We start from the raw sequence: 13818 nt of genomic DNA on the forward strand, positions 1-13818 counted from the left end.
CCTTATCTGCAGTTCCAAAAATGTTTTTACTGCATTGCGCTTACGTCAGGGCAGCTGTTTGCTGTTTCCATCCCCTTGCCCCACGATAGTGGAGTCCTTTGCCAATTTACATCGTTAGCCACAAGAAAAAGAACGAAGATGGTGGAAAATGCAGATTGGCCTTGCGTCTTTTATTCTTCTTTTCTTATTTTTCTGCCTGGGAAGTCAGTAAAATGCTTAATAGAATGATGAAGGCAGAAATCCTTTCCCTGTTCTGGATTCTGAAGAAAAGCATTCATATATTCACTGCTGTGTATGTATAGCTCAGTTTTTTCCATAGGCGTCCTTTATTAATTTGCAGATTTTTTTTTTTTTTTTTGGTCTTTTTAGGGCTAAACCCATGCCATATGGAAGTTTCCGGGCTAGGGGTAAAATCAGTGCTGCAGCTGTTAGCCTAAGCAACGCTGGATCCGAGCCGTGTCTGTGACCAGCACCACAGCTCATGGCAATGCCAGATCCTTAACCCACTGAGCGAGGCCAGGGATCAAACCTGCATTTTCATGGATGCTAGTCAGATTTGTTCCACTGAGCCACACACACAGCAGGAACTCCAAATCGAAGGTTTTTTTTTTTCTTTTTTCTTTCTGTGAAAGTTTTGTCACAGTGCAATGTTTAACTTTGCCAAATGCCTTTTTTGTAACTCTTGTGATGATAACAGGATTGCTATATATTTTAGGGGTATACGTAATTTTTCTACATGTATTATTATTTTTTAAATTATTGCTGGATTTGTTCTGTAAAGCTGATCTGACTGAATGTATGTTTTAGTCACTTTGGGCTGCTATAATAAAATACCTAGACCCTAGTTTATTAAAAAAAAGGAAAGAAAGAAAGTGTAGATTGGGGTAAACCTGTAAAGGTCAGAGACAGTACTTCTTTGTAGTAACAGAGGACTTTAAATCAGATTTCTGGGGTAGATAAGTCTCACTTAAAATCAAATATTTCGGAGTTCCCGTCGTGGCGCAGTGGTTAACGAATCTGACTAGGAACCATGAGGTTGCGGGTTCGGTCCCTGCCCTTGCTCAGTGGGTTAAGGATCCGTCGTTGCCGTGAGCTGTGGTGTAGGTTGCAGATGCGGCTCGAATCCCGCGTTGCTGTGGCTCTGGCGTAGGCCGGTGGCTACAGCTCCGATTCGACCCCTAGCCTGGGAATCTCCATGTGCCATGGGAGCAGCCCAAAGAAATAGCAAAAAAAAGAGACCAAAAAAAAAAAAATCAAATATTTCTTGGCACATATACACAATGGCATATTACTCAGCCATTAAAAAGAACGAAATACCAACATTTTTAGCAACATGGATGGACCTAGAAATTATCATGCTCAGTGAAGTCAGCCATACAATGAGACACCAACATCAAATGCTTTCACTGACATGTGGAATCTGAAAAAAGGACAGAATGAACTTCTTTGCAGAATAGATGCTGACTCACAGACATTGAAAAACTTATGGTCTCTGAAGGAGACAGTTTGGGGGGTGGGGGGATGTGCTTGGGCTGTGGGATGGAAATCCTATGAAATCAGATTGTTATGATCATTATACAACTACAGATGTGATAAATTCATTTGAGTAATAAAAAAAATTGGACTATAGCCAATTGAATTCTATTTTCCCTTTAATTGGCATTAAATTTCATAGATAGTACATCTTAATTTGATTGAATTCCCATCCTGCTTGCTTTTAAAAGAGGTGAACTTGTGCAAAATTGGAGGAAAATTTGTTTGCATGGTTCTCATTTCTCCTCTGTGAACCTTGTCTCTCTTTTCCTATTTCCTCTGTTGTTGTCTTTCTTATTCTTTCAAAAAAAGCCAGACTGATAATGTCAGAGAAACAACCTGACAAATTAGTTCAGATAAGATGTTTAATCATTTAATTACTTAGTCCTCCTGAAAAAATCTGCATTTTAAAAATAGGCAATTAAAGAGAACCAAGATTAATCCAAATAGAAGATCTCTAACGATAAAATCTAAGGCAGCAGGAGTTCCTGCAGTGGCTCAGTGAAAACAAATCTGACTAGTATCCATGAGGACGCAGGTTCAATTCTCTGGCCTTACTCAGCAGGTTAATGATCTGGCATTGCCGTGAGCTGTGGTGTAGATCGAAGATGTGGCTTGGATCCAGCATTGCTGTGACTGTGGTGTAGGCTGGCTGGCAGCCAAAGCTCTGATTCAACCCCTAGTCTGGGAACTTCCACATGCCGCAGGTGCGGCCCTAAAAAAGCAAAAAAAAAAAAAAAATCGAAGGCAGGGGGCTCTCCTTGGTAACCCCTGTAGATAATGACATGCACGTAAAGTTGGCTGTGTTGCCTTTACTTCTTTCAGGAAATCTATACAATTTTCATTGAGGAAGATTCATTACCTTGGATGGACCTGTCTCTTGTTCCCAGTCCCCAACTGTTGCAACCGCCACCCTAGTGGCTTTTTATCAAAACTTACTTCTTAGAGTTCCTGTCATGGCTCAGCGGTCATGAACCTGACTAGTATCCATGAGGTCATGGGTTCCATCCCTGGCCTCGCTCAGTGGGTTAAGGATCCCGAGTTGCTGTGGCTGTGGTATAGGCCGGCAGCTGTAGCTCTTATTTGACCTCTAGCCTGGGAACTTCCATATGCCACAGGTGCGGCCCTAAAAAGACAAATAAAAAAAACAAAAACATACTTCTTGTGCTTGTCATCCTGACCTCTGGCTTTTCAAAGTGTCGACTTCTCATCACTTGTGGACACAGCTAAGAGGCAGCTTCCAGGGTTCCCGTGATCACATCATGAAGCACTTAAGGGACAAATTCCCATCTACGCTTCCTCCCCCAACTCTGTTTTATCTGTGATCCTTATGATAGGAATTTAGATCAGAATGAAGAAAAATCAGAAGAGCGTTTAAGGAGCGTTGCCCCTTATAGCACCCCTCAACTCACATTATAAAGGGGCTGACTCCCGGCTACACACTCTCCCCACCACCCGCGCACACATTGTGTCTCTGTAACGCAGTCATCCGTAAATCCACACTGGGATGAATAGAAGGAGGGGTCACACTTTAAAGAACTCTGCAGCAAGTATTTTTATGATGAAAAGAATTAACCTCCATCGTAAGTGTCCTGCATATTTAAGTTTTATGCATTTCGTCCTTCTAAAGCAAAGATATCCATATGTATACACGTACATGTAACTTGGTCACCAAGGTTTTTACAGTGGAAAAAATTTTTTTTAAAAATTGCAAAAAATAAAATGAAATAAAATAAATAAAGCAGAGATATCCATGTATACCCAAGTAGTGAAACAGCTATCTGTTGGAAAATAGTTCTCCTTACCAAAATACTTGTGAAAAACCTGTGTATATTGTCTCCTGAGAGAGTTAACAGGGTACGTTTGATTTCAGTGGTGAAGTTGATGAGATTCGCTCTGTCTGTTACAGAGTCTATGCCCGGCCTCCTTTTCTTGTGCTGACCGTGATGAATGCAGTTTGTCTTCTTCTGCAAAAGAAACCTAACTGGGCTACCGCCAAGTTACTTCTTTCAGAGACTGGTTTCCTAAAAAAATTGATTAACCTTGACAAAGACAGCATACCTGAGAAGGTAAAAGTTGATCTCTAATTAATGCATAATTGATACATTCCATATTTGTAATCCACAAGAGTCAAATGGAAATATTAAAATTGGAATTCTGTGTTAGAAGCGGAAGATAATGGTGAGGGTTAGAAGAGCAGAGAGCAGGAGTTCCTGCTGTGATGCAGTGGAAACAAGTCCAGCTAGTATCCGTGAGGAAGTGAGTTGGATCCCTGGCCTCACTCAATGGATTAAGGATCTGCTGTTGCCGTGAGCTGTGGTGTAGGTGGCAGACGTGGCTCAGATCCCACATTGCTGTGGCTGTGGTGGAGGCCAGAAGCTGTAGCTCTGATTCTACCCCTAGCCTGGGAATTTCCATGTGCCATGGGTGTGACCCTTAAAAAAAAAAAAGAGCAGAAAGCAAACTGCATATCCAAACATAAAGGGTTTCCTGGAAGCAACAAAAAAAAGCATTATGTCGCCAAAATCAGAAAAATCCCATGCCTCAGAATCTCTTTATATAATAAGAACAGAAGAGGCCAGTAGTGGGAGAAAGTCTTTCTGGATGGATTGTATTACTCTCTGAAACAGGGTAATATGTGGATAAAAGCACCCAAGTTTTGAGGGTTTTTTGTTTGTTTTTGTACTGAGATATAATTGACATACAACATTATATTAGTTTCAAGTGTGCAACATACTGATTTGATTTTTGTATGTATTGCCAAATAACCACCACCATTAAGTCTAGCTAAGGTCCATCATCACATATAGTTACAAATTTTGTGTGTGTATGATGAGAACTTTCAAGATTTACTCTTAGAAAACTTTCAGATAATACAGTATTAGGAACTGCAGTCACCATACTGTACATGATATCACCAGGGCTTATTTATTTTTAACTGGAAGTTTGTACTTTTTGACCACCTGTGCCCATTTTCACCACCCTAACTCCCTGCTTCTGACAACCACCAATCTGTTCTCTGTATCTGTGAGTTCAGTTTGGATTGGGGATTTTTTTGGGGGGTGGGGGTCCATATGCAAATGAGGTTGTATGGCATTTGTCTTTCTCTGTTTGAAAGACAAAGAAAATATTTATTTCCCACTTAGCATCATGTTCTCAGGGCCCATTCAGGTTGTCACAAATTCCTCCTTTTTTTTTTTTTTTAATTTTATTTTTTTTATTTATTTATTTTTTGTCTTTTTGCTATTTCTTTGGGCCGCTCCCGCGGCATATGGAGGTTCCCAGGCTAGGGGTCGAATCGGAGCTGTAGCCACCAGCCTACGCCAGAGCCACAGCAACGCAGGATCCGAGCCGCGTCTATGACCTACACCACAGCTCACGGCAACGCCAGATCCTTAACCCACTGCGCAAGGGCAGGGACCGAACCCGCAACCTCATGGTTCCTAGTCGGATTCATTAACCACTGCGCCACGACGGGAACTCCAAATTCCTCCTTTTTATGGCTGATGTTCCAGTGTGTGTGTGTCACATTTTCTTTATCCATTAGTGGACATTTAGGTTGCTTCCATGTCTTCGTTTTTGGAAATAATGCTGCAATTAACTTGGAGGTGCATATGTCTTGTTGAGTTAGTGTTTTTGTTTCCTTCAGATTAATATCCAGAAGTGGAATTGCTGGATCATGGTACTTCTGTTTTTAATTAATTAAGGAGACTAGGAGACTCCATACTGTTTTCCATAGCGCCTGCCCTGATTTTCATTTCCATTCACAGTCCACCTCCCCACCAGCACTAATTACCTGTTGTCTTCTGATAATAGCCGTTTTAATAGGTGGTATGTCATTGTGGTTTTCATGTGTATTTCCCTGGCGATTAGTATGTTGAACACCTTTTCCTGTGCCTGTTGGCTAGCTGTATGTCCTCTTTGGAAAAAAGATCTGTTTAGATCCTCTGCCCATTTTTTAAGCAGATTGAGTTTGTTTTTTGTTTGTTTTTGCTATTGGGTTAGATGAGTTATTTATTTTGTATATTAGCCTCTTTTCTCCCATTTGGTTGCTGCTCTTTTTGTTGATGGTTTCTCTTGCTGTGCAGCTTTCTAGTTTGACCTGGTCACATTTATTTTTGCTTTTATTGCCTTTGCTTTTGGTGTCAGATCCAAATCTTCACCAAGATCAATGTCAGGGAGCTTCCTGCCTATGTTTTCTTCTAGGAGTTTTACAGTTTCAGGTCTCGCATTCAAGTCTTTCATCCATTTTGACTTTATGTGTGTGTGGTATAGTTCGGTTTCATCCTTTTGCATGTGGCCGTCCTGTTTCCCGTGACCACTTATGATGACACTTTCCCTCCCATTGTATATTCCTGACTCCTCCATCATGATTAATTGATCATATGTGTGTGAGCTTCTTTCTGGACTCTCTTTTCTATTCCATTGATCTGTGTTTCTTTTTTATGTCAATACCATACTGTTTTGTTTACTTTAGCTTTGTAATGTAAAGCTTCTTCTTTCTCAAAATTCCTTTGCTTACTCTGGGTCTCTTATGGTTTCATATAAATTTTAGAGTTTTTTTATTCTATTTCTATGAAAAAAATGCCAGTGAAATTGTGATAGGTATTGTTTTGAGTAGTACAGACAATTTAACAATATTAATTCTTCTGATCTGTGAGCACAAAATATCCCTCAATTTATTGTGTTTTCTTCAATTTCTTTCATTGATATCTTGAAAGTTTTCCTTGTCACATCTTTCCCTTCCTTTGTTAAATGTATTTCTAGGGTTTTTAAAAATGCAATTATAAATGGGATTGCTTTCTAAATTTCCCTTTCTGATAGTTCGTTTGTGGACAGAAATGCAACTGATTTTTACCCACTGATTTGTATCCTACAACTTTACCAAATTTGTTTATTAGTTCTAAGAGTCTTTGGGAGTCTTTAGGGTGTTCCACATTTAGTGTTGTGTCATCTGCAAACAGTGATAGTTTTACTCCTTTTTTAACTTATATGCCTTTTCCCCCTAATTGCTATGGCTAGGGCTGCCAATAGTGTGAAATAAAAGTGGCAAGAATGGACGTCCTTGATTTGTTTCTCATCTTACAAGAAAAAGTTTCAGCTCGTCTCCATTGAATATGATATTTGTCGTGGGCTTGTCATATATGTTGAGCTGTATTTCCTCTAAAGCCAGTTTGTTGAGCATTTTTCTCATGAGCGGATATTGAATTTTGTCCAATGTTTCTTCTGCATTTACTGAAATGATCACAGAGTTTTTATCCCTTCATTTTGTTAATGTGGTGTATCACATTGACTTATGGATGTTGAACCATCCTTGAATCCCTAAAATAAATCCCACTTAATTATGGTGTATGATCCTTTTAATGTATATTGAATTCCGTTTGCTTATTTTTTGAGTAATTTTTATATCTATGCTCATCAGTGATATTGGCCTATAATTTTCTTTTCTTGTGGTGTCCTCTAGTTTTGGTATCAGGGTAATGCTGGTATCATAAAATGAGTTTGGAAGTGTTCCCTCTTCTTCCATTTTTTGGAAGAATTTGAGGAGGATTGGTATCAACTCTTCTTTATATGTTTGTTAAAATTCACCATTGAAGCCACCTGGTGCTGAACTTTGGTTTGTTAGAAGGTTTTTGTTTACCGATTCACTCTTCTTTTTAGTAATCAATCAGTTCAAATTTTCTATTTCTTCATGATTCAGTCTTCATAGATTGAATATTTCTAGAAACTTATCCATTTCTTTTAGCTTGGCCAGTTTAGTGGCATGTAATTTTTCACAGTAGTCTGCTATGATCCTTTGTATTTCTGTGATATCAGTTGTAACATCTGCTTTTTCATTTCTGATTTTGAGTGTTCGCTTCCCTCTTTATTAGTGAGTCTATCTGCAGGTTTGTTTATCTTTTCAAAACATAGCTCTTAATTTCATTGATTTTTCTGTTCTTTTTAGTCTCCCTTTAGTTTAGCTCTGATCTTTGTTATTTCCTTACTTCTACTAACTTTGGGGTTCATTTGTTCTTCTTTTTCTAGTTCCAAGAAGTGTATTAACTTAGAAGCCTGCTCCTCAGGCTGAAGCTTTGAGATAATCAAATAGCCTCTTTCCCTGAAAGCCTGGGTACTTTTCAGTCAATCCTTTGTGTTGGGCCCTGGGGTGAGTGAGTCCCCATGGACCCTTTAAGAAATGTTTGTCAAATTGCCATAACTTTGTGAGTCTCATGGATAAAACCCCTGTTAGCTTTTAAAGCTAGGTGTATTGGGGGCTCTTCTCTAAGGTGCAGGTCTTAAAAGTTGGGATGCAGATGTGGGATTCAAACCCTTCAGTCCCTCAGGGAGAAGCTCAGTGTTGTGAGTCCCCTGCTAACTGTGGGACACCACACCAGGAGTGAAGTTAATGACAAGATTGTGTCTCAGCCTCCCCTGCCCATTTTGATGTGGGTTTTTTCTTATTTGTCCAAGTATAGGATTCAGTCAGGTAGTTTGGGGGTTTCTTTCAGAGATAATTATTCCATATGTGTTGCTGTAGATTCAGTGAGTCCATGGGAGGAAGTATGGTTAGGATTCATTCTCCTGTGTTGCTGTCTTAAACTGGACCTCTGAGATTTATTTTTATTTGTGTAACAGCTGTTCATATGCCAGAGACTGTTCTGATCACTTTAAAAATATTAATTCATAGAGTTACTGTATGATCCAGCCATCCCACTCATGGGCATCTATCCGGGATAGGAAACCATAATTAGAAAAGATACATGCATGTTCATAGTAGCACTATTTACAGTAGCCAAAACATAGAAGCAACTTAAATGTCTACTGAGAGATGAATGGATTAAGAAGATGTGGTACATATATGCAATGGAATACTACTCAGCCATAAAAAAGAATGAAATAATGCCCTTGTAGCAACATAGATAAACCTAGAGATTATCATACTAAGTGAAGTAAGTCAGAAAGAGAAAGACAAATACCATATGATGTCACTTACATGTGGAATCCAAAAAAAAAAATGACACAAATGAACTTATTTAGAAAACAGTAATAGACTCACAGACATAGAAAACAAACTTATGGTTACTAAAGGGGAGAGCAGGGGAAAGGGATAAAATGAGAGTTTGGGACTAACATATACTACTATATATAAAATAGATAAATAACAAGGAACTATTGTATAGCACAGGAAACTATGCTCAAGAGGTAAATAACAAGGACCTATTGTATAGCACAGGAAACTATGCTCAATATAATCATTTTGTTGTACACCTGAAACTAACACAACATTGTAAATTAACTACTCCAATTGAAAAATGGTTTAAAAATATAATTCATGTGAGAAGAGATGGGGGACAGATGAAAAGCACAGAAAGTTTTGTTTTTAAGGTAGTCTGGACGTCTAGTAAAGGGTTTTGCTGGAGCAGAGTTAATTCAGAAGAATGTAGATTTGCTCTAGCACTGCAAAGAGGATAAGAGCAGGGCTGATGTCCTGAGCAAGCAGAGGGGTACAGGGCACCAGTGGAGCGGGGCAGGCCGTGTCGAGCCCCCAAATGGAGTATATACCTACACCTTGATTTCAGATTCCTGGTCTCCAGAACTGTGAGAACACAAATTGCTGTTATTTTTAAAGTCACCCAATTTGTGATCATTCGTTACAGTGGCCACAGGAAACTAATACACATTTTGGTACCAGTTAGTGATACCTTAAAATGTAGAAGTGGCTTCAAAACTGGATAATATATACAGGCTAGAAGAGTACCCAAAAGTTGTTACATGGGAGCTAAGCTAAGAGTTTATTTCGGGGGCAAACTGAAATATTTGTAGACATATGAATGACACTGTCATAGGCTGAAGGGGTGAATACTCATTCACTCACTCATTAAATATTTATGGATTATCTTTCTTGTAAAAGACAGTGTGAGGCGTTATGATAGTTTACAAGACCACCTCATTCCTTGATGTTATGAAGCTTACATTGTAACAGGGGAAACAGACATTAAAAGCTAATAACACAGTTAATTACAATGATGATCTGTGCAATTAAGAAGTACAGAACAGTAGATGAACAAGGTGAATTTTTTAGCAGAAAGTTAGCATTGCTGTCCATATTATTCATGAATTAATGCAACAACTACTCACTCTCTGAAGCCTTCTTAGCAAAAATGATTCCCTGTGGTTTTGCTTAAATCGATCTTTCAAGATAGAAAAATTACTAGCTCATCTAAAGACATGATTAAAAGCCTAACAGTATTTTAAATGACAGTAAGAACACAAATAATACATTGAGGGTAGACCACCTGCCGTCTAAATTATTCAGCAAGATGGTTCTAACCTTCCAGGCATGAGAGGAAACGCCTGATTAGAAAGGAGGGAGAAAGGAATATGTCTGAGAAAGATTTCATTCTGATTATGGCCCACAAATTATATGAGAAATACTATATAGCTACCTCTAAACTGGGTTGTACCATTTGGACGAAGTGGATCCGTGGGTATATGATACGGCCAGCTGGAGGATGCCAAGTGAGCCCCACTGTGCCTCAGGCCACACCACCACCATTGACTAGAGGGACCTTTGTATATGACCACGCCCTGCCAGATGCCTCTTGGGGGACGGAAATCAGGGGATGGCATTCCAATTCACCTCACATGTAAGGCGCATAAGAAGGAGACCTCAGACCTCCTTAGACACTAAATTCCACAAGACTGGAGAATGTTAACTTCTTTTATTTTTGTTTTAAAGTGGAGTTCCTGTTATGAAGTAGCGGAAGCAAACCTAACTAGTATCCATGAGGATGTGGTTCGATCCCTGGCTTCGCTCAGTGCCGTGAGCTGTGATGTAGGTCACAGATGCAGCTCAGATCTGGTGTTGCTGTGGCTGTGGTGTAGGCCAGCAGGTGCAGCTCTGATTTGACCCCTAGCCTGGAAACTTCCATATGCCATAAAATGGAGTTCCTTTTGTAAAACTGTGGCAAAATTACTGTAACAACAATAGCAATAACAAGATTTTAGAGTAGAGGCTTTTCCCCTCCTCTTAAGAAAATTACTGGTAGTAGAGTCATTTTGTTCCGATATGTCTTTAAGTCTACTTTTGAAGGGTAGGTGAGTATTTTGTTTTTGCTTTGTTTTTTGTCTTTTGTCTTTTTAGGGCCACACCTGCAGCATATGGAGGTTCCCAGGATAGGGGTCCAATGGGAGCTACAGCTGCAGGCCTACACCACAGAACGCAGGATCTGAGCCACGTCTGTGACCTACACCACAGCTCACAGCAACTCCAGATCCTTAACCCACTGAGCGAGGCCGGGGATCAAAGCTGCATCCTCATGGATACTAGTCAGATTTGTTTCTGCTGAGCCACGACAGGAACTTTCCACGACAGGGACTTGCCAAGACCAGCTCAGCAGGATGGGGCTGAAGAACGGGTGCTGTGAAACTTAAGGGGAAAAGTTAACCTAAAACAAGACACAGAGACATTTATCTTAAATAAAGGTGGGAACTGGGGGACTCAAGGTCTCAGGGACCAAGAGTGACGCCTCAAGAAACCACACAGCTTTTATTGTGCTCTTTAGGATGATGTCAAGTGAGGAGGGGGCTATAGGTGGAGGATATAGGGTTTTTAAAATTATTTTGTAAGTTATTTTATTATTTTAAAAGTCACATAGCTGGTAGATGGTTAAGCTTTTACTCCGACCTTTAGGCACATTTAACAATCATTAGCATTTGAGTGAGCCATCTATGCAGAGCATTTCAGAGAATCCTCACTGTGCTTCGCAAAGGCACGCCTATCTGCGGCAACCCTGCGTGCCTCGGTTTGAACCTTGGTTCTCTTTGCTAATGCATATTCTGCTAATGACCCCTCTTAAACCACTTGGCCATGAGGTTCCTCTCTCTCTTATTCTTTTGAAGACATATCATTCTTGTGCAAATGGTGTGCCAATCTACACATGTCCCCGTGCCAATGCATTTTGTCCTCATTCAGCTGGCCCTATGAATAGCTTATGCCTTTAGGCCTTTGTTCTTAAGCTTAAATCATTTACTAGCACTGTGACTGTTTTTCAAGCAGGAAGATGGGGTAAACTAAAGCAGAACAAGATGGAGTTTTCAGCAAAGAGACTAAGAAAATATTGTAGAAACATGTCTCGTGACAGGAACTCTGAGTATTTTTATATGAAATAAAATTTCATTCTAATGCAGATTGGGGAAAATTCCAGATCAGTAATAGTTCTTTCTCATGTAATACCTGAACTGTATTCCCTCCAGGTTTTCATAAAGCTGAAAAAAATTTTAATCTTACCTGATTTCAACCCACACAAGATTGCTCTAGTTTCTCTTGCTTGCTGCTCTATGTGCCAGTGGGTTATAGCTTTGAATAACTACCATGAAGTACAGAAGGTATGCTTTTTTTCTCTTAAATAAAGTATCTATACCAAATTAGAAGTGACACATCATTGTCCCAGGAAAAAAAAAAATTTTTTTTAATGTTCAGATGAACCTCTGTAGAAAGAATCTTTAATGGAAAGCACTTTAAGCAAATTTTTAATAGTTACCTTGACTCTTTTAACACAAAGTTTGCAACATTCTGCTAAAGGTGGTGGGCCCTAAACAACTCCAAGTGGCTGAAGCTCAAAATGTCCTACAAATTGCACGACAAAGGTTGGCTGAAAAACAAAGAGGTTTGCAGCTGGTAAGACTTTTTTTTCCTTTTTTTTTTACTTGTTAAATGCTCGACATCTTTATGAACTGCAAAAACTTCAGGAAAAAGTCTTATCTCAAAAGAGTTTATCAGTTTAGGATAAAATGAAGCTAATAACAAAAGGTAGTGAAGAGATTCATCGGGATTAAGTAAATAATATAAATACTATATGTACAGGTCTTAATGCCCACCACATAGTAACATACTCATTAATGTTAATTGTATCAATGATGTGTTAATGTTCACTCACCAGATTTCTCCCAGGAGATCTTCATAATATCAGTTTACCAAAGACGTAGGATCAATCCACGTTTTAGGGAGTTCCCGTCGTGGCGCAGTGGTTAACAAATCCGACTAGGAACCATGAGGTTGAGGGTTCGGTCCCTGCCCTTGCTCAGTGGGTTAACGATCCGGCGTTGCCGTGAGCTGTGGTGTAGGTCATAGACGCGGCTCGGATCCTGCGTTGCTGTGGCTCTGGTGTAGGCTGGTGGCTACAGCTCCGATTCGACCCCTAGCTTGGGAACCTCCATATGCCGTGGGAGCGGCCCAAAGGCAAAAAAAAAAAAAAAAAAATCCACGTTTTAAAAAAGCTGCTTAACCTGTTTATGTTAATTACTCTGTTGCTTTGTAAAGCATGGTTATTTCTGCAGTGTCAATTTTAAATTAAAACAGAGTATCATGGAGTTCCCGTCGTGCCTCAGTGGTTAACGAATCCGAGTGGGATTCAATCCCTGGCCTTGCTCAGTGGGTTAAGGGTCCAGTGTCGCCATGAGCTGTGGTGTAGGTGGCAGATGTGGCTTGGTTCCCATGTTGCTGTGGCTGTGGTGTAGGCCAGTGGCGATAGTTCCAATTAGACCCATAGCCTGGGAACCTCCATATGCTGTGGGTGCAGCCCTAGAAAAGACAAAAATAAAATAAAATAAGTATCATTATGAGAACTAGAAGTAAGATTGAGATCACCAATTCCTACCACTCTCTATAGCTCACATATAGTTTCAGGAACAGCAGTCTAGCAGGTGCATTCATCCCACTGACACCTTTTGTTTACCTAAACAGTCCTCCCCATCTCCTACATTTTGATATACTTATCGACATTTATCATTTAAAATCTGAACATCCTTGTTCTCTTGAAAATTTGGAACATCCGGCAGTCCTAGGCTAGCATTCTCACTTGGTTAGAATAAGCTCACTTCAGGCATTCATGTTACCTGCCTGGCCCATAGGCATTTTGTTGCAAGCTCTCAAATATGTAAAAAGCGGTAGACGTTTTTGAAGGAAATTAACAAATTTGAACTGAATTTATTTTGTGTTGATATGCAGTTTTATTGCTGATATTCTGTTGTAGCATATGATCTTATCTATATAGAGATGTGCTAACAGCTACCATTTATTGAGCATATACTATGTTCCAAGTACTATGCTTTATATACATTTTTTCATTTAATCCCCAAATCAACTTTCAGAAGTAGAGGTTTACAGATGAGGAGACTAAATTTGAAAAATTTAGTAAATTTGCTCAAACACATTCTAACCTGCCTGTCTAAAGCTCACATGCTCAACCACTTCACTATAAAATATTTATATCCAGGAGTGATAGTCAAACGATCTAGCAG

General features: G+C 39.6%; 1 protein-coding gene across 1 annotated transcript in view; it reads left to right on the plus strand.

Annotated features, from left to right (window-relative positions):
- DNAH14 (dynein axonemal heavy chain 14) overlaps nt 1–13818 on the plus strand; it is a 343434-nt gene that overhangs the window by 264395 nt on the left and 65221 nt on the right. The window contains exons 61-63 of the mRNA XM_084979196.1: nt 3443–3602; nt 11773–11904; nt 12101–12196. Of these exons, the coding sequence (XP_084835322.1) occupies nt 3443–3602; nt 11773–11904; nt 12101–12196 (388 nt within the window). The remainder of the gene's footprint in view (nt 1–3442; nt 3603–11772; nt 11905–12100; nt 12197–13818) is intronic.

Source organism: Sus scrofa, chromosome 10 (assembly GCF_054392235.1).
Source record: "Sus scrofa isolate SSC_HxYL_T2T_F1_AM1 chromosome 10, Sscrofa_HxYL_maternal_Yorkshire_Landrace_v2.0, whole genome shotgun sequence".
NCBI lineage: Eukaryota > Metazoa > Chordata > Mammalia > Artiodactyla > Suidae > Sus > Sus scrofa.